The 25,732-nt window shown below is 30.1% G+C and overlaps 1 protein-coding gene, 2 long non-coding RNA genes and 1 other non-coding gene across 5 annotated transcripts; 3 read left to right on the top strand and 1 right to left on the bottom strand.

Moving 5' to 3' along the window:
• The first annotated feature begins 394 nt into the window (after nucleotides 1–394).
• Trnah-gug (transfer RNA histidin (anticodon GUG)) lies at nucleotides 395–467 on the top strand. The gene has a single exon. It is a non-coding gene; the product is annotated as a tRNA-His (tRNA).
• Nucleotides 468–4,668: 4,201 nt separating this feature from the next.
• Nucleotides 4,669–11,935, top strand: LOC130664486 (putative uncharacterized protein DDB_G0282133). The gene is made up of 6 exons (XM_057464429.1): nucleotides 4,669–5,027; nucleotides 6,420–6,516; nucleotides 9,548–9,778; nucleotides 9,848–10,117; nucleotides 10,204–10,297; nucleotides 10,395–11,935. The coding sequence occupies exons 1-6, from the start codon at nucleotides 5,017–5,019 to the stop codon at nucleotides 11,570–11,572; spliced, it is 1,881 nt and encodes a 626-aa protein (XP_057320412.1). The 5' UTR covers nucleotides 4,669–5,016; the 3' UTR covers nucleotides 11,573–11,935.
• Nucleotides 11,936–14,185: 2,250 nt separating this feature from the next.
• On the top strand, nucleotides 14,186–18,634 carry LOC130676898 (uncharacterized). 2 transcript variants are annotated; one of them, XR_008991511.1, is made up of 5 exons: nucleotides 14,186–14,474; nucleotides 14,551–14,898; nucleotides 14,969–15,186; nucleotides 16,050–16,232; nucleotides 18,084–18,634. It is a non-coding gene; the product is annotated as an uncharacterized LOC130676898 (long non-coding RNA). The 2 variants fall into 2 exon arrangements; XR_008991510.1 differs by having other exon boundaries at nucleotides 14,199–14,474; nucleotides 16,119–16,232; nucleotides 18,084–18,626.
• Nucleotides 18,635–22,540: 3,906 nt separating this feature from the next.
• LOC130676905 (uncharacterized) lies at nucleotides 22,541–25,673 on the bottom strand. Its single transcript, XR_008991512.1, has 6 exons — nucleotides 24,275–25,673; nucleotides 24,060–24,191; nucleotides 23,757–23,980; nucleotides 23,173–23,671; nucleotides 22,935–23,095; nucleotides 22,541–22,872 (listed from the first exon to the last, which is right to left on the bottom strand). It is a non-coding gene; the product is annotated as an uncharacterized LOC130676905 (long non-coding RNA).
• Nucleotides 25,674–25,732: the final 59 nt, after the last annotated feature.

The following is a 25,732-nucleotide window of genomic DNA, read 5'->3' as shown; positions in this document are numbered from 1 at the left end:
GGTCGGGGTCAAAAGTGGTCGATTTGGCGTGGAATGCCCCATATACATATAATTGTTAAAGATAAACTATCTAAATATAGACAGGTGATTGAATATTTAATTAAATAATTAAAAAATAACTCTGATACTTTTTTTCGTATTAACGAATTTACTTATTCGTTTTGTTTATTTGTTCATTAATGTACAAAATATAGAAAACAGATGCTCATGTTATCATTATGTTTTTAAAGTTAAAAATTAATTTATTTATTTTTAATATCTATTTGAAGAATTAAATGTAAAAAATATGATTAATAAAAAAAAATATTGGGCATGTTGCAGTTTATTGATGGAATAAAATATTCAAGTAGTTTAAATCTCAACTGAAAACCAACTAGTCTCAATTCTTCCTATAGCTGTGATCGTCTAGAGGTCTAGGACTCTACGTTGTGGCCGTAGCAACCCAGGTTCGAATCCTGGTCACAGCAATGTACATACATTGTCACAGAGGGAAATTTTTTTTTTTATTTTATTTTCATTTTCTCATCATCTACTTTTTTCGTATATACACCTAAATGATTCAGAAATAGGTAAATATACATCTTTCCGTCGTTTTTAATATTTAATTGTAATAAATAATAAAATCAATAAATTTGTGACGAAGAGAATTATAGTTAGTTGCGCGCGCAGTCTACAATCGATATTTCATGTATCGATACTTGGAAAAAATTATAATAAAAACCTAATAAATGGAATAAAAAAATGAACAAGTGACTTGTCGAAGTTAAATTTTGTTTAACAAAAGAATCTAATAAATGTCAAATTAATGTAGTAATGTTCATAAAAATGTCTTATTAAAGTGATTTATTATTTAAGAACATAAATATAATATGAATAAAAAAAAAAATTGTAAAAATTCTAGTAAAGAGATAACGTCAAGTGCAAAATATTTAGTAATGTATGTATTAAAAAAAACAACTTGATAAGTGATTATCAAGTACAAAAATGTAAAATAAAAGGAAATAAGAGTAGAAAACTATATATGAAACTAAAACTAGTGCTTTAATGGGTACGACAATGGAATCTGTATGTAGTTATACAGACAATAGCTGCGGCAACAATCAAATCAGTAGTACTATCATCCTCATACCATTATCCTTTGATCCACAAGCTCACTCACTCGTAGGGCGGCAAACACTCCTGATTGCCCAACCCTCTGGTGGCCTCCTTTATATGTGTATATATATATATATATATATACATATATACGACACTCTTTCTGTCTCACACAGTACAGTAACTAACTTAAAACTAAATTTGTTCTTTCTCTTTTCAAATGTTTAAACAGCCTTAAACTCGACAGTTAAATGCCAGTTTAAACAATACGCTGAGTTAGACTTTGGTATATATTCTTCACTCAATTACGTACTTTTTTAATAGGAAAAAAAAAGAAAATAAAAAAAAAAAATGAAAATCTGTATAAAAAAAATTATTAAATAAATTGGTATTTCATAATATAAATTTCATTTGTATTGTATATGGCAATTTAATTTTAACTGCAATCAATTAAATCTTTGTCATACTCTCTAAAAACGAATTAGTAAAAATCCTGTGACAATCACTATTTGGCAGTCAATAGTCATTTATTGCTAGTGAAAAGTATACCACTATTTGAATTAGTGACATACTTTTCACTATTAAACAGTAAATAATTACTATTTCAAATTGAAGAACATTACTTTCGTTAAATTCTGAAATGGGTTGAATCGGTCAATTACTTTAGAAGTTGTAGCTGTTCAAAATTTTCATGATTTTTCAAAAAATTTACCTTTTTATTATTAAAAATCATACAAATGTTTTTAAATTTTATTTTTGAGAATTCTTCCTTCCATATATTTCGACTGCCGAATGGCCTTTTGTACTCCTTTAACAGTGTAAAATTAATACACAATAATGTATTTTTTTGTAAAGAAATAAAATTAATTTTGATATGTAATATGTTAAAAAAATGCAAAGAAAAACAAAATAGAGAGAAACAACAACAATTTTAAATACTTACAGAACACCTGTAACACGTGGTAGGAAGTGACGCGCGAGTAATTATAATATATGATAGCTAAGAACCAAAAATTGTTGAATTGTTACTCAATAATTTTTCCCTCAATAAATAAACAAACTAAAGAAATATTTAGAATAAAATTTAAATTATCAAAAAAAATATTTTTGGATTAATTGAAAAAAAGTAATTTTTTTGTGGAAAAATCTGAAAAGAAGAAATTAACAACGAGTTCACTGTCACGTCGTTTAAACGAAAAACAATTGTGTGCATCGCGAGTTCATATTCAATCGAGTCGTTACAGGCCGTTTTGTTTTGGATGCGGGTATATATATTACTTATATGTATATTTATAAAATATTAAGTTGATACATGTTGATGATACTAAAAACATTGGAAAACTTAAGTTTACAATTTTCTTTTTTAAAATACTTATTAAATTTTTTTCGAAGCTTTATTTATTTTCGGTCGAAATCGAGTTTATTAGTGATAAGAAAATCGTTAATTTGCGAAAATTCGGGACATTATTGGTTCCACCCCGATTTTCGAAAATCGGGTTTTCATCCGATGTCAACGCTTGAGGTGTCCGATAGGAAGCTATTCTGATTATTTTCAGAAGGATATCCGAGTGTCTGTATGTGGGAGTGTGTGTGTGTGCGTGTGTGTGTGTGTGTGTGTGTGTGTGTGTGTGTGTGTGTGTGTGTGTGTGTGTGTGTGTGTAAACTCTTTATATCTTTTTAATGAATTAAGCGATTGAGATGGTTAAGGTAGCAATCGAAGTAGTTTGTTGGCCGTCAACTTTTCTGAAAATTTCAAATCGATCGATCAAATGGACTCTAAGATATAAAAGAAATATAGAAAAAAAAATTTTTTTTCATTTTTTTTAAAACTTTTCAGAAATGGCTCGATCGATCGATTCCAAAATCTAATCAGCTCTAGAATTAAATAAAACGCGTCGATTACCCCCTCTACCATCTCAATTGGTCAATTCGTTTGAGAGATATCGTTGGAGAAAAAATGGTAAAAAACGATTTTTTTCGAAAACAATGGTATACAAAAGTATTTTCGAGCTCAAAAATGTAGTCACAACAGTGTGTTCAAGGAGCTCGAAGCCAGCGGGGTTTTGGGGCTGGCCCGCAGGGTCAACCGATAGACCGATTTTTTTTAATGATATTATCAAAGCAAATAGAAAAAATTTTCAATTAACCGTTAAAAAAAAATTTTTTTCATTTTTGCGGGCAAAATGGGATACCCCCTAAAGAAAGTATAAAAAAATTTCTGGATTTTAAATAAATTTGATTAAGTTAAATTTTTTTGTATACAAAAAAACAGTTAACTCGACTCAAGAAAATTATAGTCTTCCGAATTTTCTTTCTTGATTCAATAAAAATGAAAAACTTAATTCAAAAACTTTCTCTTTTGGTTTAAGATAGTAAATTCTCTTGCTCCAAAAAAATTTATTTTTGAAGCGAAATTGAAAATTTCTTGGTTTAAGAAAAAAATTTCTTGGCTAAAGAAAATCAGTCATCTCACTTAAAAAAATCAACGTTTTGAACAAAAAAAAATTTGCTTGGACCAAGAAACTTTTTCTTGCCCCAAGAAAAAAATTTTTTTGCTTCAAAAAATGATCGGCTTGAATGAACAAAAAAAAGTCTATTGGATCAAGAAATAATTTCTTAATCCAATAGAAAAATTCTCTTGCTCCAAAAAATAAATTGCTTAAGTGAAAATAAAAGTTGCTTGGGCCAAAAAAAAACATTTCTTGCTCCAAAAGTTTGTTTCTTTAATAAAAAAGAATTGTATTTTACATGATTATTGAATACGAAAGAAGAAAAACAAATTTTTAATATTTTTTATCATAAAACAAAAGTCATTGATATTTTTCAACTAACCATTGATTTTTGAACAAGTTTAACAAAAAAACTTCAAAATAACGCTCAATTATACTTACAAAAGTGATTTTGGAATGTTTAAAAAGCATTTAAAATATAAAATTTTGGGGGTACCCCGTTTTGCCTACCCTACCCCTTGTACCCCCCTTCCCCTATATTACTTGTCGTTCCCAATTTATGTAGTACATTTTTTCCGTTTACGAAAAATTTAATCATAAAAGCTTTATTTATTCAATAACATGCATATAGAACATTACAGGCTAAATTGAACTTTTTGTTTAATCGTATTTTTCTTAAACTCAATCCTCAAAATATAAGTTTAAAAAAAGTATAGATACATAATATAGTCAATATTGTATAGTTTTATAAACATCATCGATTGAGGTCATAACAACTCAAACTCAACCAGTACTGGGGTAGTTTACCACCGATTAATCCACCCTCAAAAGCTTCGAGCTATCTCTTGGACGTTGATTGGTCAGAGCAAGCCACTCCTCTAGGCGGTACTAAACCGTTTAGGATCCAAAAGACAGCCTAGTAATACACACTACATTACTTTATCCTCCTATAATATGTATGTGTATATCTATACTACATGTTACATCTACCTATAGCATTAAACATATATAAAAGGTAGTGTGGAGAAGGTAGAAAAATTTAAATAGAGTAGAGGGGATTAACAACCAACGTGCCTTCTACTACCTACTTCTCTTCATCATCATCATCATCGTTGTCATTTCAGTCAGCCTCGTGGCTTCGTTAGCTACACATTACCTTTGTCAAGGTATTATATTAAATTGTACCATCAACATATTTTATTCGGAAATATTAAGTTATTTAAAAGACAATATTTAATAACTCCGAAACTTAATTATTTTAATTTAGTTATAGACAAACAATTTATGTGTGTGCCTATAAATTTCTACGCTATAAGTGATATATAAAAACAAAACAAAAATTTATGTGATTATGTGTATTAATTGATTAATTTAATTGGAAGATTTTTCAAAATTTGTTTGTGGCTGTGATTATTATTATTATTAATATTTATTGTTAATTGATAAAAGTTAACCATAAGAATCAACGACTATGGTTGTAATGTAAGTACTTGACAAAATATTTATTTAGTGATTAATTTGAATAGTAGAAATAAATGTTTATTTATTTAGGTGGTTGTACTGATGTAGTATGAGCTGATGTACGAGTAACTTTAATGAGCGTTGAGCGGTGATTTATATATATATAAATATATATCGAAATAAGATTATATTTGATGATGATGAATGTGATTATAATTTCAAACTAAAATTTTTAAACTATCAAATCTCAAAAAAAATTTTTTTCATTTCTTTTTTTTACTTAGCTATACTTTTAAATATGATAGTTATTAAGTCTATAAATAAATTTAAGCAATCTAAAACTCCAATAACATACAAATATATGTATATATATACTTTTTTTTTATATAAATATTGGTATTTATATCTGAATACAGTTGTTATAAATGGATATACGATTTGTAAATATATATACACATATATGTAAATAACACAAATGTCTTAAGCTTTACAATCTCGTTTTAAAATCACCGCTCGATGTATCATCTTACTTGGTGCTAAAGGCGATGACTTTATCACCGATCCGGGCAATCATTCACTCTACCTTCTCTTGAATCATTTCTACTTTACCTTTACCTTCATTCTTTTACCTTTCCTTTCCTTCCCTTTCTTTCCGTATATATTCATTTATTTTAAATTCACTAACTACATTTTTTAACTCTTAAAAAATCGTTATTTTTTCTTGCTCTTTATTATTTACTAGATTATTCAATTGAATTATATATATATATATATATATATATTAGAAAACAAGTTTTTATATTATATTAAATGAAGTTAAATTAATATAGATTAGTCATATCTATTAATCGGTCATTGACTTTTTTTTCATTATTTTCATCTATAAAACCATTTATATTATGTAATTAATGTAAATTATTATTTTATCCTTATACTCTGTACAAATTATATCATTAACTAATTTATTACGATGTTTTATATTCTAAGTAAGAAAAAATGAAACATATAACTATAGATTTTAATAGTTACAAATTGTCTAAAAAAATTATTTTTCGTAAGATTTGAATATAAAAATAATAATAATAAATAAATAATCAAGTGAATATGGTTGTCACTAAGGCCACCCACGTTTCCCCATAAGTATATAGTGTCGCAAAAGATACAACTCTCATGCGTGCTATAAATTGGGATTTTATCTCTCTTATACTATACTCTGTTGACTTTTTTCATACCTCTGCTGATATGTTGCGCAACAATCAACAATCTTTAAATTCAACTTAAACATTTTTTTTTTTTATAATTTTTTTATGTATTACATACGACACATACCTAAATAAATAAATAAGCAAGTATATCCTAAAAATTATACTATTTGTTTAGAAATGAATGCACTTTTTTTTTCATTATTTTAAGGAGTAGAATGAGATCGCCAACAATGTCTGCAAATGTTGGGGATAATCAACAACATCCACATCAAGAATGGGATATTAATGATTCAAATGTACCAAGCGTATGTATTATTGATTTTTTTTTAATCAGTATCAATAAAATTAAAAGTAGTTAATTAATCAGTAAACGTCCGAAAAAATTTTATTTAAATAGTATTCCTTGGTAATATAAATAAAAATAAAAACTTATTTATCTATATTATTAAAAGAATAAGAAAACTTTTGTTCCAGCCATATCTATATAATAGAATTAGTTAATGTTACACTGTAAAAAATCACCGGGGTAAGTCCAAGCGGTGTAGGTGTTAAAATTATCGGTGTTAAATTTACCCCTAAAAGCGGTGTGAAAATAACGCCGCCACCGGTGTAAATATTCTGTACCGGTGTTAAAATATTTTATTTTGTGAATATTTTTACTTACTCGATCACTATACTTGTTAATAAATTATATTTTTTATTAATTTTCATAAAGAACTGACATTTTTTGTTTTATAATCTTTAAAGTTAATACTCCAAGCGGACGCAATTTACCCCGCTTTTACACCTGTTACCCCGCTTTTACACCGGTATTACTCCGGTTACCCCGCTTTAACACCGGTATTTTTAACACCGGTGTATTACTCCTACACCAGTGTAATTTCATTTTTACACCGGGCGGAGTTAAAACGAGTCCATTTTTAACACCGCTTTTTTTACAGTGTACTAGATTTGGTATCGATGAAAAGGTCTTGACTGAAATTCGTGCCTTTTCATCGTTTAAACTCTATTTTAATGCCAATTATCGAGATAAATAAATTTATCTATATCATTCGAATTACATTTAAATTACTCGGGGAAAAAAGACAATCGTATTATATTTAATAAATTAACATTTTAATTTTTCTGTTACACTGTAAAAAATTCGCGGAGTGAATGCGGAGTGAATGAATTTTTAATTATTCACTCCCCTCGGAGTGAAATTCACTCCGCAGGGGAGTTTTCGCGGAGTGGATAATTTTTTATTAATTTAATCCCTCCAGTATTGCAGTACTGATCAACCGATACGCACACACACACGCACACACACCCGAACACACATACGCGCACACCCGAACACACGCACGCACACATTCGCACACATGCGCACACACACCCACGCACATATTCTCACACACCCGAACACACGCACGCACACACATCTACAGACACGCGCACACAGACACCCGCACGCACTCGCACACACACGCTGTTTAACAGTTTAATATAAATTAATTTAAATGTTAAAACTCCGGACTGGAGTGAATTTGGAGTGAAATAAAATCCGCATCACTCCGAGATCACTCCGCTAAAAAAAAACTCCCAATTCACTCCGCATGCGGAGTAATTTTTTTTAAAACTCCGGAACTCCGAGTGGCGGAGTGAATTCGGATTTAATTTCAATCCGGATTCACTTCGGATTTTTTACAGTGTACTAAATGCGACTGAATATATAACTGTTATATTTATTAATTTAAAAAATAAGAAAAATTTAGTCCATGCCATGTCTTCTATGATAATAAAAATTAAATAAATTTAATTTTGTATCTATGAAAAAAATATATAAAACGACTAATACACGGAAAAAAGAGCATTTGAAAAATTACAGTTTCGTATAGTAGTAAAGCGCTCCGAGACTGAAACTGTAAAAATTACATTTTTTATCAGTACATTTTACAGAAATAACAAATATTACAGTTTCAAATTCGATATTGTCGATTTAAACTGCAAAATTGTATTAATTTTATTACTATAACAAATTTCTAAAATTACAGTTTAAGCTTTAATGTTTAAAGATTTTTGCCCGGAAGGCCTATTTTTACTGTAGAAACTGTAATTTTTTCAACTGCTTTTTTTTCAGTGTAAAAAAAAATTTTATCGTATATAAATTTGTTTTTAAGAATCCCATGATTATACCGTCAACGAAATCAATAAGTTTGCGAGTTACTCTCTAAACATGAATTAGTGACAATAAGTGCATATTCACTAATTCAAAGTGCAAATCGTACCACTTATCCAAAAAGTGGTTCAATTGACACTCTGAATTAGTGAATATTCACTTATTTCACTAATTCATGTTTAGAAAGTAATGATCAGAATTTTTTCATTAAATTTCAATGATAATAAAAATAAACAAAATATTCTGAAGAAAACTTCATGGTGGAGATTTTAATAAACAGTTTAATTCAAATCATGTTTTATAAATTTGCAGTAATACTCGGGTAGTCACGTAGTGACTGTAGGTTGCTTACTCTCTAAAAATGAATTAGTGAAATTCACTGCGAATCATTGCTACAGCTATAAGTATACCACTAATTCAACCAGTGGTTATACTTATATTTCCAGTGAATATTCCCTAATTCGAAGTGAATTTCACTGATTCATTTTTAGAGAGTTGTTTATTATTATATTGAGTGGTTGAACCATTTGTAAAAGCAATGTAAGTTAATATTATTGCTGTTTTGAAAAGTAAAATTTTGGGAAAAACCACGGACCAGGGAATTCCCCAAGATCCGTCTTGAACCCCTGGGTAATTCCAGTTTCACCAAATTATACCTAAAAGCCATGCACTAGAAAAGGCTATTTGCTTTTTCAAGCCATCTGCAAGTGATTTTTTCATTGTTTCCATTTATAGTACTTAAAGTACTTAAATTCTGTAGTATTGTGTACCCCATAGTAACTTATACTATCTTTATGTACCATGACACTGTATATAACTGGTAGACCTTAAGATTATTTTCAACAATAGAGGGATTTAAAATTTTACAATTATTTATGATTTTACTTATTTAAGCATCAGGTGAAAGATATATCTATACTTATTTGTTCTAAACTGGGAATTCCCAAGTTTTGTTCTTTTACGTTCCTCTATATTTTAAATTAACAATAGTTTTTACTTTAAACTTTTTAATAATAATAATATTTTTTTAAAAATTAATTTGCAAATAACTTAATAATTTTATTTAAAAAAAGAAAAAAAAATAATTCACCAAACCTTGCTTATACGTAGATGAAAATAATCTATTAAACAATCTTTTGGATTTTTTTTTCTTCATTGTTTATTAAATTAAATTACAGGTAGAAGATTATGATTTATGGTCAGAATGGGCAGACGGACATGTAAGAAAAATTTATGATCCAGATTGTGAAGAAGCAAGAAAACATTTATCAGGATGGGCAATGAGAAATACAAACAATCATAATGTTAATATATTAAAAAAATCATGCCTCGGTGTACTTGTTTGTTCTCAAAGATGTACATTACCTAATGGATCACGTGTACATTTACGTCCAGCTATTTGTGATAAGGTAAAAAATAAATTAATAAATTTAAGAAAGAAATTAAATAAATAATTATTACATTTATTAATTTAATAGGCAAGAAAGAAACAACAAAACAATCCGTGCCCCAATAAACCATGCCGCGGATTATTAGAAATTCAAGCATGTCGTGGTCATTGCGGATACCCAGTAACCCATTTTTGGCGTCATACACCTCAAGGAATATTTTTTCAAGCTAAAGGACAACATGATCATCCACGTCCTGAACCTAAATCAACTGCTGAATCCCGCAGAAGTGCTGGAGCTGGTCGAAGAGTTAGAAGTTTGGCTGTTTTACTTGCTCGTGATGCGGCTGTTGGATCAAGGGTAATTTTATAATTAACAATTAGCAATTTATATAAAAACCAACAAATTTATTTTTAAATTAATTAATTGTTTATTAATTTTTGTAGATTATGTCGCTAAAAGAAAGAAAACGCCATATTTCTGAAACATATCAGCTATCAGTAAAACAAAATCAACCACCTCCTCTGATTTCTAATAAAAGTAATTATTTTACGTTATTATAATTATGGTTTAATCTTTCTCTATAGAAAGTTTGTAATAAATTGAAAAAATAATAATTTTATTAATTATATTTTAGATTACTCATGTTCATGCCCATTGCTCGAATGTTCTTGTGGTCTACCAACACCTCTATCATATCAACCACCACAAGTATATCAACAAACAGCCGAGCCTTTTTGGTATCCAGAATCAGCAAGCCATGATAATCTTTACTTACAAAGTCAAACAACCCCTCAGCATAATCAAGAATCGTATGATTTTCCAGTCATCGCCGGAGAATATTTTCAACCTGAAGAAATTTTTCAACTTGACCAACCTATAAAAACCGATTTTACATCAGATCATAATAGTAATCCCAGCAATCGATCGCCTTCAACTCTATTGGATCTCGGCTCAGGAACTATTAAATACCAAGTAAAATCCCATGACCATCAAATGTACTGGAATCATTTTGTCAGTGATGATTCTTCAAGTAGTCTCGCTTTATCTCAAAACCACGATGACAAACTCTGTTATCAACAGCAGTCCTATGATAAAACAGATTCATTTTTAACAATTAATAACACAATAGCCAAAAATAATTTAATTGAAAGTGAAAAGTCGACAAACAATCGAACATATGAAATGTCATATCAACGTGATGATTTAGGTAAATTAACATTACCTCCATTAGTCGATGAAACTACTGCACATTATCCTAGTCATAATATTATTTATAACGACAATAATTATTTAGGATATAATGATTATAATGATTGTCATTCAATTTACAATTCAGACTTACCAACAACCAATACATTGACAAAAAATACAACACAAAAAGTATCGCAAGTTGATAATTGTCGATCTAATTACGGTGGTAATGAACAAATAGATAATATGTATTTTTATTCAAATGAACGGTGTCATAATGCATGTGATTTAGATAATAAGTTCACTGAATCGCCGATTCCGTTACAAATCCCAATAAATAACAATAATTATAATAGTAATAACAATAGTGGTAATAATAATAATAGTTATGATGGTGATTTAGATAGCACGTCATTTGTTGATTACACATTTTTAGGTACGTTGTGCAATTCAAGTGAGGATATTACGACAAATATACAGTCAATATCGTCAATTACTAATGAATCGACATATTATAATAATAATAATAACAATAATAATTTGATGAATTATCAGAGTTTAGATAATCAGGGATTCAATAAAGGTGAGATTGAAGAAATTTGGCTAAAAATGGAACGTTAATAATAATCGAGATAGTTATTGTTATTATAATTGAATTCAAGAATCAGTTTTTTAAACCGGGTTTAAATTATTATTGCTGGTATATCTATGTAGTATTAATGTATAGATATACGAGCAATATTAATTCGAACCCGGTATGAAAAACTGGCCCTAATTTTTAATACAAGAACTATGAGAATTGAATTTTTTTTATTTTTCATAAATTTAAAATATTGTTTTTACTTTTTTTTTTTTTATAATTAATTTAAAATTTGAGATTTTAAGACTTTTTATTATAAATCGGTTTAAGAATTGTTGCAAGGTATTAAAAAAAAAATTATGGAAAAGAAAAGAAAAACACAGGACTATTTTTTTCCTAAAAAAACAACTGTAATATATATATATGACAATGTGTAATGTTAATTAAATTAATATTATATTATTATGTAATGTGTAATTGTAAGATATTTAATTAAATAATAAGATTACAGAAAGTTAAAAAAAAAAGAATATAATTTAACTTATTAATTCTGTTGACTTAATTTAATCGATTAAAATTTTTTATTAAGTAAAATTGAGTTAATGTTTTATTTTATTCATATATTTTAATTTAAAATTTTTTATTAATAGTATATTTATCGTGTGTGTGTGTGTGTGTGTGTGTGTGTGTGTGTGTGTGTGTGTGTGTGTGTGTGTGTGTGTGTGTGTGTGTGTGTGTGTGTGTGTGTGTGTGTGTGTGTGTGTGTGTGTGTGTGTGTGTGTGTGTGTGTGTGTGTGTGTGTGTGTGTGTGTGTGTGTGTGTGTGTGTGTGTGTGTGTGTGTGTGTGTGTGTGTGTGTGTGTGTGTGTGTGTGTGTGTGTGTGTGTGTGTGTGTGTGTGTGTGTGTGTGTGTGTGTGTGTGTGTGTGTGTGTGTGTGTGTGTGTGTGTGTGTGTGTGTGTGTGTGTGTGTGTGTGTGTGTGTGTGTGTGTGTGTGTGTGTGTGTGTGTGTGTGTGTGTGTGTGTGTGTGTGTGTGTGTGTGTGTGTGTGTGTGTGTGTGTGTGTGTGTGTGTGTGTGTGTGTGTGTGTGTGTGTGTGTGTGTGTGTGTGTGTGTGTGTGTGTGTGTGTGTGTGTGTGTGTGTGTGTGTGTGTGTGTGTGTGTGTGTGTGTGTGTGTGTGTGTGTGTGTGTGTGTGTGTGTGTGTGTGTGTGTGTGTGTGTGTGTGTGTGTGTGTGTGTGTGTGTGTGTGTGTGTGTGTGTGTGTGTGTGTGTGTGTGTGTGTGTGTGTGTGTGTGTGTGTGTGTGTGTGTGTGTGTGTGTGTGTGTGTGTGTGTGTGTGTGTGTGTGTGTGTGTGTGTGTGTGTGTGTGTGTGTGTGTGTGTGTGTGTGTGTGTGTGTGTGTGTGTGTGTGTGTGTGTGTGTGTGTGTGTGTGTGTGTGTGTGTGTGTGTGTGTGTGTGTGTGTGTGTGTGTGTGTGTGTGTGTGTGTGTGTGTGTGTGTGTGTGTGTGTGTGTGTGTGTGTGTGTGTGTGTGTGTGTGTGTGTGTGTGTGTGTGTGTGTGTGTGTGTGTGTGTGTGTGTGTGTGTGTGTGTGTGTGTGTGTGTGTGTGTGTGTGTGTGTGTGTGTGTGTGTGTGTGTGTGTGTGTGTGTGTGTGTGTGTGTGTGTGTGTGTGTGTGTGTGTGTGTGTGTGTGTGTGTGTGTGTGTGTGTGTGTGTGTGTGTGTGTGTGTGTGTGTGTGTGTGTGTGTGTGTGTGTGTGTGTGTGTGTGTGTGTGTGTGTGTGTGTGTGTGTGTGTGTGTGTGTGTGTGTGTGTGTGTGTGTGTGTGTGTGTGTGTGTGTGTGTGTGTGTGTGTGTGTGTGTGTGTGTGTGTGTGTGTGTGTGTGTGTGTGTGTGTGTGTGTGTGTGTGTGTGTGTGTGTGTGTGTGTGTGTGTGTGTGTGTGTGTGTGTGTGTGTGTGTGTGTGTGTGTGTGTGTGTGTGTGTGTGTGTGTGTGTGTGTGTGTGTGTGTGTGTGTGTGTGTGTGTGTGTGTGTGTGTGTGTGTGTGTGTGTGTGTGTGTGTGTGTGTGTGTGTGTGTGTGTGTGTGTGTGTGTGTGTGTGTGTGTGTGTGTGTGTGTGTGTGTGTGTGTGTGTGTGTGTGTGTGTGTGTGTGTGTGTGTGTGTGTGTGTGTGTGTGTGTGTGTGTGTGTGTGTGTGTGTGTGTGTGTGTGTGTGTGTGTGTGTGTGTGTGTGTGTGTGTGTGTGTGTGTGTGTGTGTGTGTGTGTGTGTGTGTGTGTGTGTGTGTGTGTGTGTGTGTGTGTGTGTGTGTGTGTGTGTGTGTGTGTGTGTGTGTGTGTGTGTGTGTGTGTGTGTGTGTGTGTGTGTGTGTGTGTGTGTGTGTGTGTGTGTGTGTGAATTTCCTGAAATCTGCTGCCCGAATTTGCCGACAATTTGACAGCAAAAATTGAAAAGAAGAATTTGCGGTTAATTTTTCTTCAATTTATCCCTGATAGCCAGAGTTTCTGATCAAAAAGTTGGTGTACATGAGTTGCGACCAACTTGACGACAAGTTGTTGACAACTTTCAGCTTGTGTAACTGTTGACTACAAATTGGCTACAAGTTTCTGAGCAACTTGTAGACAACTTGTAGTCAACAGTTACACAAGCTGAAAGTTGTCGACAAGTTTCTCGGAAAGTTGCCGTCAACTATGGAAGTGCCAACTTTTAAACGTTCGCCTTAATGTTTATTTGATAATTAAATTCTTCATTATTATTATCACAGTTGAGGTTATGCAGCTATTTAGATGATATTGTTCTCTCATTAAATACAATAACAGTTAAAAAAATACTATTAAATAGCTTTTGATTTGAGACCATGAAATAAAAATCTTAACGTCGAGTGGCGAATTTGATTATTTATTTCAACAAGTATGTGTAATTAGTCTCATAAGTAATCATACTGGTAAGTATTAATCAATATGTTTGAATAATGTTGATATTAACTAATATTTAATCTAATAATATTTTAAACATTACAGATGTTATATATGAGTAAAAAATCATTCGCTTGTAGACAGGAGTAATATGCTGGGTGATACCTTACAACGTTCACACTCAGTGAGTTTTATTGTGATCCTGTAAGTTGAAAAATCACTGCAAAAATACATAGAGAAATGTATGGTGAAGTTGAGATTGGTCTAGACAAAAATCGCGAGTTGATATCATGGAAAATCTTATCGTCTACTGTCACAAGAACATTTTACTCCAACGAAAATGTCCACACTTTTACTGTTATCGATATCGTTAATATAACCAAAACCGACTTAGTTTTGCTCCAGAAAGAACCCGGAAATGATGCTTAATTCGCTATAAAAGCTTTTATAGGAGTATACTAAAAATATTTATTCATATTAATCAATCGAATTGACATTAATTATAATAAACTTTTTTTTTTAGGTTGAGGATATTCGGACACTTTAATATAAGTCTAGTGTGAAAAAAGAAGCCCAAGGAAGACAGCAAACTTCATATACTTTTGCAAAGTTACAAAAACTGTCTTGGACAGCAAAGATGAAAAGTCGTGTATAATGGTCTTGTCTATACACCCTTTTGCGTCTGAACTTCTCACATCGATTGGACTGCCAATATAGAAAGAATTATACATTTTCAAAAAGGTATTTATTAGGATGGTCGTTAAAAATTTAATTTTCTAAGGCGCCCCATAAAAAGCCTCTTTTTAGCGAAAAAATACGTAGGGAATTTAGTTTTTTCGTTTTAAGTAAAAAGAGCACGTGTCGAAGGACGATCAAAGTTCATTTTTCGATACAATCGCGATTTTTTTTAAATATCTCATGAAATATGCAGATTAGAGGGAAAAACCATAGAATCAATTTTGTAGGAAATTAAATTTTCGTCAACAAAGGTCATGTTCATTTTTTTTATAAAATGTGTATTTATGAAGATATTTGAAAAAAAACTTTTTTTAAATCTGATGAATTGAGCGTTTTAAAGATTATAAATTTTGAAAATAACTTTTTTCTAAGTATATAAAAACTGTAACAAGCATTAATAATTGATATGTTGAGTTACGAAGTTGTCTATATTTAAGAAAAAACGTTATTTTTAACATTCGTTATCCTTAAAATGCCCAATTGATAAGATCTAAAAAAGTTTTTAAAAAATATCTGCATAAATACACGTTTTATAAAAAAAATAAATGTGACTTTTTTTGTCAAGAATTTAATTTTCTACAAAATTGATTCCATGGTTTTTCCATCTAATCTGCATATTTCATGAGATATTTAAAAAAAAATCGCGATCGTATCGAAAAATAAACTTTGATCGTCCTTCGGAACGTGTTCTTTTTACTTAAAACGAAAAAACTAAATACCCCACATATTTTTTCACTAGAAAGAAGCTTTTTATGGGGCGCCTGAGAAAATTTAATCTTAACGACCACCCTAGTATTTATTGTTTTGGTAAAAAACCGAAATATTCTTGTCTGGAGTAAAAAATCGAGTTTAGATTTTTTTTTTAGCCAAAAATTTTATTTTTCTTACCTAAAAATATTCTCATCATCGATTACTGCCGTGATTATTTCTTGCAGTTGCTGGTAGAAGAAAAATTATCGCGAAGCATCGAGAGTTAATAAATATAGAAAAAATAAATGAAGTTCATAATATAAATCCTGATAACTATTGAATTTTCAGAATCTAAATTGGTTAGTATCTAACATAATTTTATTATTAATAAATAATCTAATCAAGTTATATTCATATTAATTAGGGTGTGTCATTTCAAGGCTAAATTTTTTCTTTTTTTACTGCTATACCAGAAAATCTGGTAGTATATAGAGAAAATAAAGAATTATTCCGCTGGGCTCAAGGGTTTAAGTCCAATAGCGGCTTAGCTCATCAGAAAATTCGATTTCCCATTTAAATAACACGGGAAATTTTTTTTTTTTATCTTTGAGTATTTTTAACTCGTGATCAAATCAATAGATCGAATTGAGTTAAACATATTTTTGTAAGAAATTGAACGCTCTACAAAAAAGGTCTCTTATCACTTTTTGATAAATCCATCTGTTCGAAAGTTATTAGAGCTCGAAGTAAAGTTGGAGATCTTTTCACTTTTCCGGCGAAACTATCAGACTAATCATAAAATGTTGTAGGATTTTTTTTGTCAATAACTTTATTCCTTACAAATTATTATCACCAAAGTTTTTTCAAATTCCGCATTGTTTTCTAGTTATTTTCATTTTAATTTTAAGCTCTTAAAAAAGTGTTCTGATCGATTTCAAGAGCTCGACATTGAAAAAAAAATAACTAGAAAACAATGCGGAATTTGAAAAAACTTTGGTGATAATAATTTGTAGGGAATAAAGTTATTGACAAAAAAAATCCTACAACATTTTATGATTAGTCTGATAGTTTCGCCGGACAAGTGAAAAGATCTCCAACTTTACTTCGAGCTCTAATAGTTTTCGAACAGATGGATTTATCAAAAAATGATAAGAGACCTTTTTTGTAGAGCGTTCAATTTCTTACAAAAATATGTATTAGTCAATTCGATCTATCGATTTGTTCACGAGTAAAAAACACTCAAAGTTAAAAAAAAACATTTCCCGTGTTATTTAAATGGGAAATCGAATTTTTTGATGAGCTAAGCCGCTATTGGACTTAAGCCCTCTGGCCCAGCGGCATAATTTCTTATTGCACGACTCATGATGCGAAGCATCAGAGTGTGCTTTACGATCGAAAATTTTCCATATGCTATCAGATTTTCTGGTATAGCAGTAAAAAAAAAATATAGCATTAAAATGACACACCCTAATATTAATACAAGTTCATGTTTAATATTTCAAGTAATAATCTCACATTCTATATGATATTATATAAACTTGCACTTAATGCAACAACTAAATTTTAATATCACAGAGATAATAACAAATTAATCGAGTATTGGATGTGAAGTAAATTATGAGTTTGCTCTAACAAGTTATAGTGTTCGGTAATCTGTAAGAAATTTTATACACGTGATATGCTTATGTCGCACTGTACATCGATTTTACTCCTAAATTTTAAACAGCTTAGAATTATTATTTCAATTTCGATTATTGGTTAATTTCTATAAAGTTATATTTCATTAATTTTTCAGAAGCAAAAGTAAAATTTGAAACTGATTGGTAGAACTTATTCTTTAAACAAAATTGATTTTATTTGGTGGAAAAGCCAATTAATACATATTTATTTAAGAGTATCCATTGAGACACTACGGATATTTTTACGGGCACGGATGTAATACTTCAAAAAAGGATTATTCCAGGCACGGATCGGTGATTTCATCCGTGCTTCTAATCGTCCCTATGTTATAATACTGCATTCGTGCCTGTAAAAATACCCATCTAGTGTGTCAATAAGAGCACCGTATTTATTTACTTGAATTTTATTAAATACGATTATATGTTGGCATTAATTTTTTATAAAATTTTAACATCTCCTATTAGTTATTAAGTCGTAATTAACATGTTCTGTTTTTTCTTATAATAATATACTTTCATTATTTGTTTTAGTGTACCGTGGGACTTTATTACATTTATGGCCATTGTTATGGAATATCGATGAATTGGATTTTCAAGAACTTAAAAGACTTAAGAATTTAAAAGAATTTGTTTTGTATTATGAGTACTGGAAATTAATTTTTGAGTAGACAATTTTTTTTTTCCCGTTTATGATGTTACTTTAAACTTCATTTTGATAGAACATCGTTTTATAAATTTCGGAAATGATGTTTCGAAAGTTTCTATCTGAGTTAATTCTGAATTTATTTGAAAATTTATATATATATATTTACGTAACAATTTTAATGAAAACGAAGGGAATATTTTATTAAAAAAAAAACAAAAACATGATTTTAAAAAATAATTTTGTAAAGTAATTATTTGCGTATAAAAAAATATATATTATTTTAATTTTAACAACGTTCAATGTAATATCACGAATTTTTAAATTTATCATGTGTAATTCACTCAAAGTTATATCATTGTTATTTTTTCAAATATAGTTTTCCAATAACATTTCGGTTTAAAAAACTTTATTATAGTGTAAAATTTACATAATTGCAATTATGTAAAGTTTTAAAAAGTTTATGTATGATTCTTTTGTTGATCGTACTATCTATTAGTATAGTTTGATAATATACCTATGTTATTTTATTTTTATACTTGTAATATTTTTAATATATATGTGTATGAATATTATTTAGATTCTAACAAAATAAATATAAATAAAATGAATAAAAAATGACAAGTGTTATTACTTACTGTTTAAATTTCGCGCTAGATGTTTATTTTTTTTAATGACTATCGTCAAACAATTGACAATCAGCATAGCATATAAATGAAAAAAAAAGAGTGCCCATTATAACGCAGTTATTCATTGTTTTAAAAAGGTTTTATTTAATAATAGTGTATTCTAATTTTTAAAAAGTACTTAAAAATGACATCTTGGGCTGCTGTGTCACATTTTGAAATTTTTGACGTGATTAAGAATTTTGAATTGTGTCAAAGTAATGGTAAATTGAAGCCCAAAAAAGATCCGGTGTGGGTAGAAATTTGCTCCCATTGGTTGTACGACTCTGGGAAATTTCGAATGGAAGCTGTAAATTTATATTTTTATGTATATCAAAATCGAAATGCAATTTTTGAGAGTTACAAAAAGTTTCGTGGTGAATTTTTGGCAACAAAAATGCAAAACCTTATTGAAGAAAGCAATCTTAATGAAAAAGGTGATCCTGATGATGAAATGCTATATAAATTATCCGATGATTTTACTCTTCATCCTCAAAATAGTAATCATCCATGTAAAGACAAAATACTTAATTTTAAAATAACTTTTTCTGAAGCCCAGTGGACATCAATAAAACCTGTTGAAAAAATTGATAAACAGAAAAAAGTATACTATGCTTTCCAGAAGGGGTGGACACATATTATTTGTGAGTTAATATGTTTAGATCAAAAATTACCATGCGCATTCAACCTAAATACTCACACAATTTTCAAAAATGATTCTACAGATGATGATCATAATTTTATAGTTAAAATCAGTGGATTTTGTACTGATAAAAATTGCAAAGCTGCAATTTATGGTGAAGGCACATATAAGCATAGCGAAAAAGAGAATATCTCCATAAATATTATTACTTTAAACACCACAGATATCGTTCATAAAAAAAAAAGACATGTATCTGGTCCTCTGCGAACAGAATATAAAAAAGAATTGAAAGCTACTAAAACTGAAAATTTCAGAGCAAGATTGATTGATAAATTTCAAGAATACGGTGATAAAATGCCTCCTATTATACCAAATAAAACTGTATGTAATAAAATTAGACAAGAAGCAATAAATGAAGATCTAGGTGTTAAAGGTACATTGTGGGATTCTTTGCAAAATTTGAAGTACAATGTCGAGTTTCAATCAGGATTACAACAGCTTGCCTGTGATAAATTTTATCAGTTTTACTGGACACCTGAGCAGATAGACGTATATAATGATTTATTAACTTTTGGACCTGCTGTTTCTATAGATGCTACCGGAAGTATAGCTCGACGAATTCCACGTGCAGAAAATTATTCAAATGGTCCCATTTTTTTATATCAAATCGTGGCCTACGTTAATAAATTGATCGTCCCGGTTTGTCAAATGATTTCTGAACGGCATGATACTAAAATAATCGAGTTTTGGCTAAAAGAATGGTTTTCACAAAAAGCTCACATTCCATTAGAAATAGTAACGGACATGTCAAAACCCCTACAAAATGCTATTTGTTTAGCAACGAATAATATTACTTATAAGCAGTATTTATCACTATGCTATCGTTTTTTAACTAATAAGAGTAAAGTTTTAATAAAACCTTACTTGCGTATTGACATTGCTCATTTTATTCACTGGATTGCACGTTTGGATTGTTTTTCGAAAGTTAATGTTGCCGTTAAAGATTTTTATTTACGAGCTTTTGGATTAATGTCTACTGCAGATAATTTAGAAATACTAGAGAAATTGATGAGAACTGTGCTAAAAATTTGCCAAAATAATTACGGGTGTTCTGACGATGTTAACTGGTTATTAGATAAAATCAAAACCTTTGAATTTGACAATAGTATCAATTATAAAAGCTTGAAAAAAAGTACTTTTTGTTCACAAAAAAATACATGTGAAGATCATTTATCTTGTCACGAAAAAGTAATTGATTCGAATAATATTGAGCATCTCTTGGAAGAAACTGACGATCTCAATGATTATATTGAAAAAATAGTCACCGAAACTTGTGAAAGTACTTCTTCAGATGTATCTATCAATTTTGATGACCTTAATAGTTATTACTGTCCTGGAATTTTGTCTGATTTGAAGCTACTATTGAAAAAATTTCCATCTTGGTCGAATGTAATGAAAAGTCATTACGGTTGTGAAAATAACGTTCCAACGTCCGCTAGATCTGAAAATTATTTTAAATTCATAAAAAATGATCTTTTGGAAAATCATCAACCAATTCGCGTGGATAAATTTTTAATTAAACATCTTAGATCAATTTTTCCAAAAATTAAAGAAGCGAGAGCTGCAATTGAAGAATTAAAAATCGAACAGAAACAGATTGACAAAGAAGTAGGTAAAAATCATAAAAAAATTAAAACTAATAGTGTACTAAATATCCAAGAGAATTGGATGAATCAAGTTGGACCAGAGATTAATGAAACTTCGAGTTCTGATGACAATAATATTTCGCTTGACAAACCTGAAATAAATTCAAACACGGATTTTAATGAAAATGAAGATATTAAAATTGATAAGAATAGCTTACCTGAACCAGTATTTTTTTCAACTCCTATCAAACAAGAAAGCACAGTAGATGATAATACTAAATTATTAGTTTCTTCTGCTGATCCTAAGTATTCGATACCATCATCGATTGAAAACACTGACTTTTCCTTAGAAAAAACATCTGACGACAACTTTTCTATCAAGATAAATTTAACACAACCTACATTTAAATTGAAATCTGAGAAGATATTAACAAAAAGAAAAAATGTTTATAATACAAAAAATACAAAAAGTTCTAGCCCAAAAACAAAAAGAGGAAAATATTTGACGCCTTTCCCAGAAGTGGAAGTTTTTCATACTAATGCACAGGAGAAACAATCAAGAAGAAAAGTTAACAAGAAGATCATTAGAAATGGTCAATATATCCGTGCATACCCAATCGAAGGAAAAAAAATGACTAGTCACAATACCTGTCCCTTTGACAGTTTGTTAGAAATTTTATCATTTAGCTACTTAAACTATAATAATTTTAGAAATTTTGTAGATTGTCAAATAAGACCCAATTCCTTTTTTTCGTGTTTAGTGCATTATTCTAAATTTGGTGCTGATGTACCTTTTTATAAAAAACGTTTAAATTATTTAAGTAGTAAATATCCAGTAAGAGATTGTGCTATCGATTGTCAAGATGATGTTTCGAGAGTTTTTTCGCGGGGTATGTCTGAATCTACTTGTAACGCTGAACAAACTTGCTGCACAGATAAAGAATGTCTATTTGAGAAATCCGTTGACGCCCCAGTGCTAAATGTGAGTGCTAGATTGATTTGGGAAAATGGCTTTAAGTCATTGTCAGACATTATTAGTCAAGAATTAAAAAAAAAGAGGCTATTTTTATGTGACAATTGTAAAAATGTATCAGCCACTAAGAAAATTAATGTTACTTCATATTTGTGCTTAGATATTGGTCACATTTATGAACCATCTATTTACTTCACTTCCTCAAACAAAGAACAAAGAATGACATACAAGCTTCAAGAGTTACCAAGTCGCTTGAGTGTAGTAAATATGAATTTCATATTGTCTGGAGTGATTGAATTTGTTCCACCATCAATTTCAAAAGGTTTGGGGCACTATATTGCTTACACTCGATCCATTAATAATTGTTGGACACAAATTAATGATATGGAGACAAAATCAAAACAATTTAATCCTAAAGTAAAAGAAATTCGAGCAGTTTTATTATTGTATGTATCAGTATAAGAATAAACTATTTATAAACGATAAAATCCATGTGTTACCAAAAATAAAATTTTATATTGATAATATATTTGTGCAACCATTATTTTTACCTAAAACTTCTTGACATGCTAAATCAAAAACAAAAATACAATAATAATTTATGTAATGAAAAATTTACACCTATTTTTAACTACTAACTCTCATTGAAGTAAATTTTTAGAATTCACAGTACAAACGAAAAGACTGAAATAGTTCAGTAATAAGTCGAGCACAACTTTGCAACATCCGGTCCTTCATGTATTTATTTACCTAAAATAAGTAGCCAATTTTATAAAAACAACAATTATAGATAAAAAATATGAATAGAATACTTTTATGAACTTAGTAGATAAATAACTAGCTGCGGTTCCATCGCAGCAAGACAATTTTCACTTCAACTTGATGAATAACTAGTCTGATTATTTTTCGCCAAGCAATTGTTTATTTTTTCTATGCAAAGACTCATTGAGGGGATTTCCATTACTAAATAATCCTAAGAAAAATTGTTTATAAGTAATTGATTTGTAAACTATTACACTCATAGCTGATTACTTTAACTGATTGAATTACTTTGTGTTCTAGCAGCAAGAAATTTGGACGAGTTACTACTTGTATTACGAGTAGGATGCTCGAGATATTCACTCGAAACTTCCTGACTTTCTCGGCAGTTAGTAAATAGATGAAGGTATTATTAGTACTTGAGTAATTTACTGCTCAGTAAATTTCCGCGGTTATCCAGTAAATTATTTGTCGGCGTACCCATTATTTCATCATCAGTCCGTCGTATCCTTTTAGCTGCTCTATGACATCCAAGTTCAAGTCCTCTTTAATAACAATACGAACGGTACTGTTGATAGTCGTAAGTATTCTTGACATGACCTAAAGAAAAACATCATCGAATGTTGTATCAAAAACTGGGCCATGAATTCCTCGCAGTTCACGTGGTCATTTAGCTTCCAATACTCCAGTCATGAACCATGATCCTTTCTTTGAGAAAGCTTAATTTTTCTACATCATATCGCATTATAGCTCCCATGCCATCGATTCAAATTCTTGAGAAAGGTGAAACCTGTTATTAAAAAATTTTGTTTATTGAATCAAAGTTATTGTTTTTATTTTTAAGCAAGGTAATAAACAAAGTAATCATTACTAACAGCACTTTTGCCAAAACCAGAATGATTCCACGCGACAATAGATTATATTTTATAGGTGTAATAATTCCTGTTCCATAAAACCTGCAGTTACCTTCGCAAGGTAGTATCCATGCAAACACTATCTCCAAAAGACAAATTATTTCATTCGTTTTTGTCAATGCATTGGTTGCAATATAAATGTTGAATTCTGCTGGTGAGTTTCACCTAAATACTGCAATTAAATTCTGAAATGAAAGATATTAATTCATGCATTATTCTTTTAATAATAATAATTGCATTAAAAAATTAAAATAAATTGATTACCAGACAACCGTCCTCAAAACATTAATTGTTGTCAATACAAATGTGTTCAATATGGTTTAATTTGAGATCATATTTAAAACTTCACAGTGTATTCATGAAAATTGTTCCAACTTCATCTTACTCATTGATATCCTTGAGAAATGATTTACTTAAATTAATATTATTGGATTACTTTAACATAGTAATTGTTAAAAAATCTACTAAAAATAAATTACTTTGACAAGGATGACCATGCATCGTTGACCTAAATACATTTTCTTCTGTCAACAATAAAAGTGTATCTGTATGTGGAAATACATTTTAACGAACCAGAAGTATTGTGACAGCGTAACGTACTCTGGTTACCCTGTTGTAAAAATCAATTTCGTTCCAGACATGATTAATTTTCAGAGAAAATTCGTTTGCATACAAGTACTTAAAGTTTCATCCTTAAATTCACGCATCGTCTTGCAATTTTGTCCAAGGAGTATCCTGATGGCCACTCGTGCCTGAAAGATTCATCGGTGTTGATACAATCTCCAACTGAGCCAACGTAGAGCATTTCGAGTTGACCCTCCCAAAAACCATCAAGACGTCGTTTGAATTTTTCAAAACGTTCTCGTGAACAGATGTCAAAGTTTCTTTCCCAGACTTTTTACTCATCGTACAACAGCAATGCTCTCTGGTCATCTCACCGTTTCATGACGCGAATCATTAACTACGACGAGAGTGACCGTAGCATTAGTCCTTTCTACCATTAACGTCAGTCGAAGAGTTCTACTTGTCACTTAATTATGAATCTCTTTAGACACCTGTGAACCACCTTTAGTTATTAGTGTGAAAACACATTATATTTACGGATCCTCTTCATCTCCATACACTCGTCAGTGCTGACATTAATTTTGAACTTTTTTCCACTGGTTTTCTGGAGAATATACGAGCCGTTTAAATGCTGACCTTTATCTGGTAAAGGATAGAGTCCTGGAATTTATTGATCAATTGTCGCAATAATATGACAGTACAGCCTATCTTGAACGAAAGTGTGTCCTTCAGTAAACTCGCAAGACAAATGTTCGTAAATAGTAACCTTCTAATCTTCATCTTCTTTCGTTCTAACACTAACCTTTGATTCAGCTTTTTCTAATTACTATTTGAACTTATTACACACATTAATCGAAATAAATACTTAAACTCCCCACTTAACGTTAATCAAGTAATAAAATTTTTTTATCGCTGTATACTAAAATAAAAATATTTATTTCATGGTTTCGAATCAAAAACTATTTATTTGTATTTTTTTAATTTTTATTGTATTTAATGAGAGAACAATATCATCTAAATAGCTGCATAACCTCAACTGTGATAATAATAATGAAGAATTTAATTATCAAATAAACATTAAGGCGAACGTTTATATAAAGTAGTCACAGCAGCTACACATGTAAAAAAAGCCTTAATGAATTCTAACGACCATTAATGACGTCATAGCGCAGTGTCTAGTATACAATAAGTTTTTTTAAGTTAATTATTAAAAACATTGTAGATATTAATTAGTTTTATCACTTAATTGATAGAGCACATCGAGAGCAATTTTTTAAGCAAAAAAAAAATGTGTAAAATATGAATAGTTTTCGAACTATAGCAAAATTACTTTTTTGAAAATTAATTTTTAAAAAAATTAATTATTAATTAAC

This window comes from Microplitis mediator, chromosome 1 (assembly GCF_029852145.1).
Source record: "Microplitis mediator isolate UGA2020A chromosome 1, iyMicMedi2.1, whole genome shotgun sequence".
Lineage (NCBI taxonomy): Eukaryota > Metazoa > Arthropoda > Insecta > Hymenoptera > Braconidae > Microplitis > Microplitis mediator.
The sequence above is the reverse complement of the archived record's forward strand: the minus strand, read 5'-3'. Positions and strand labels throughout refer to the sequence as shown.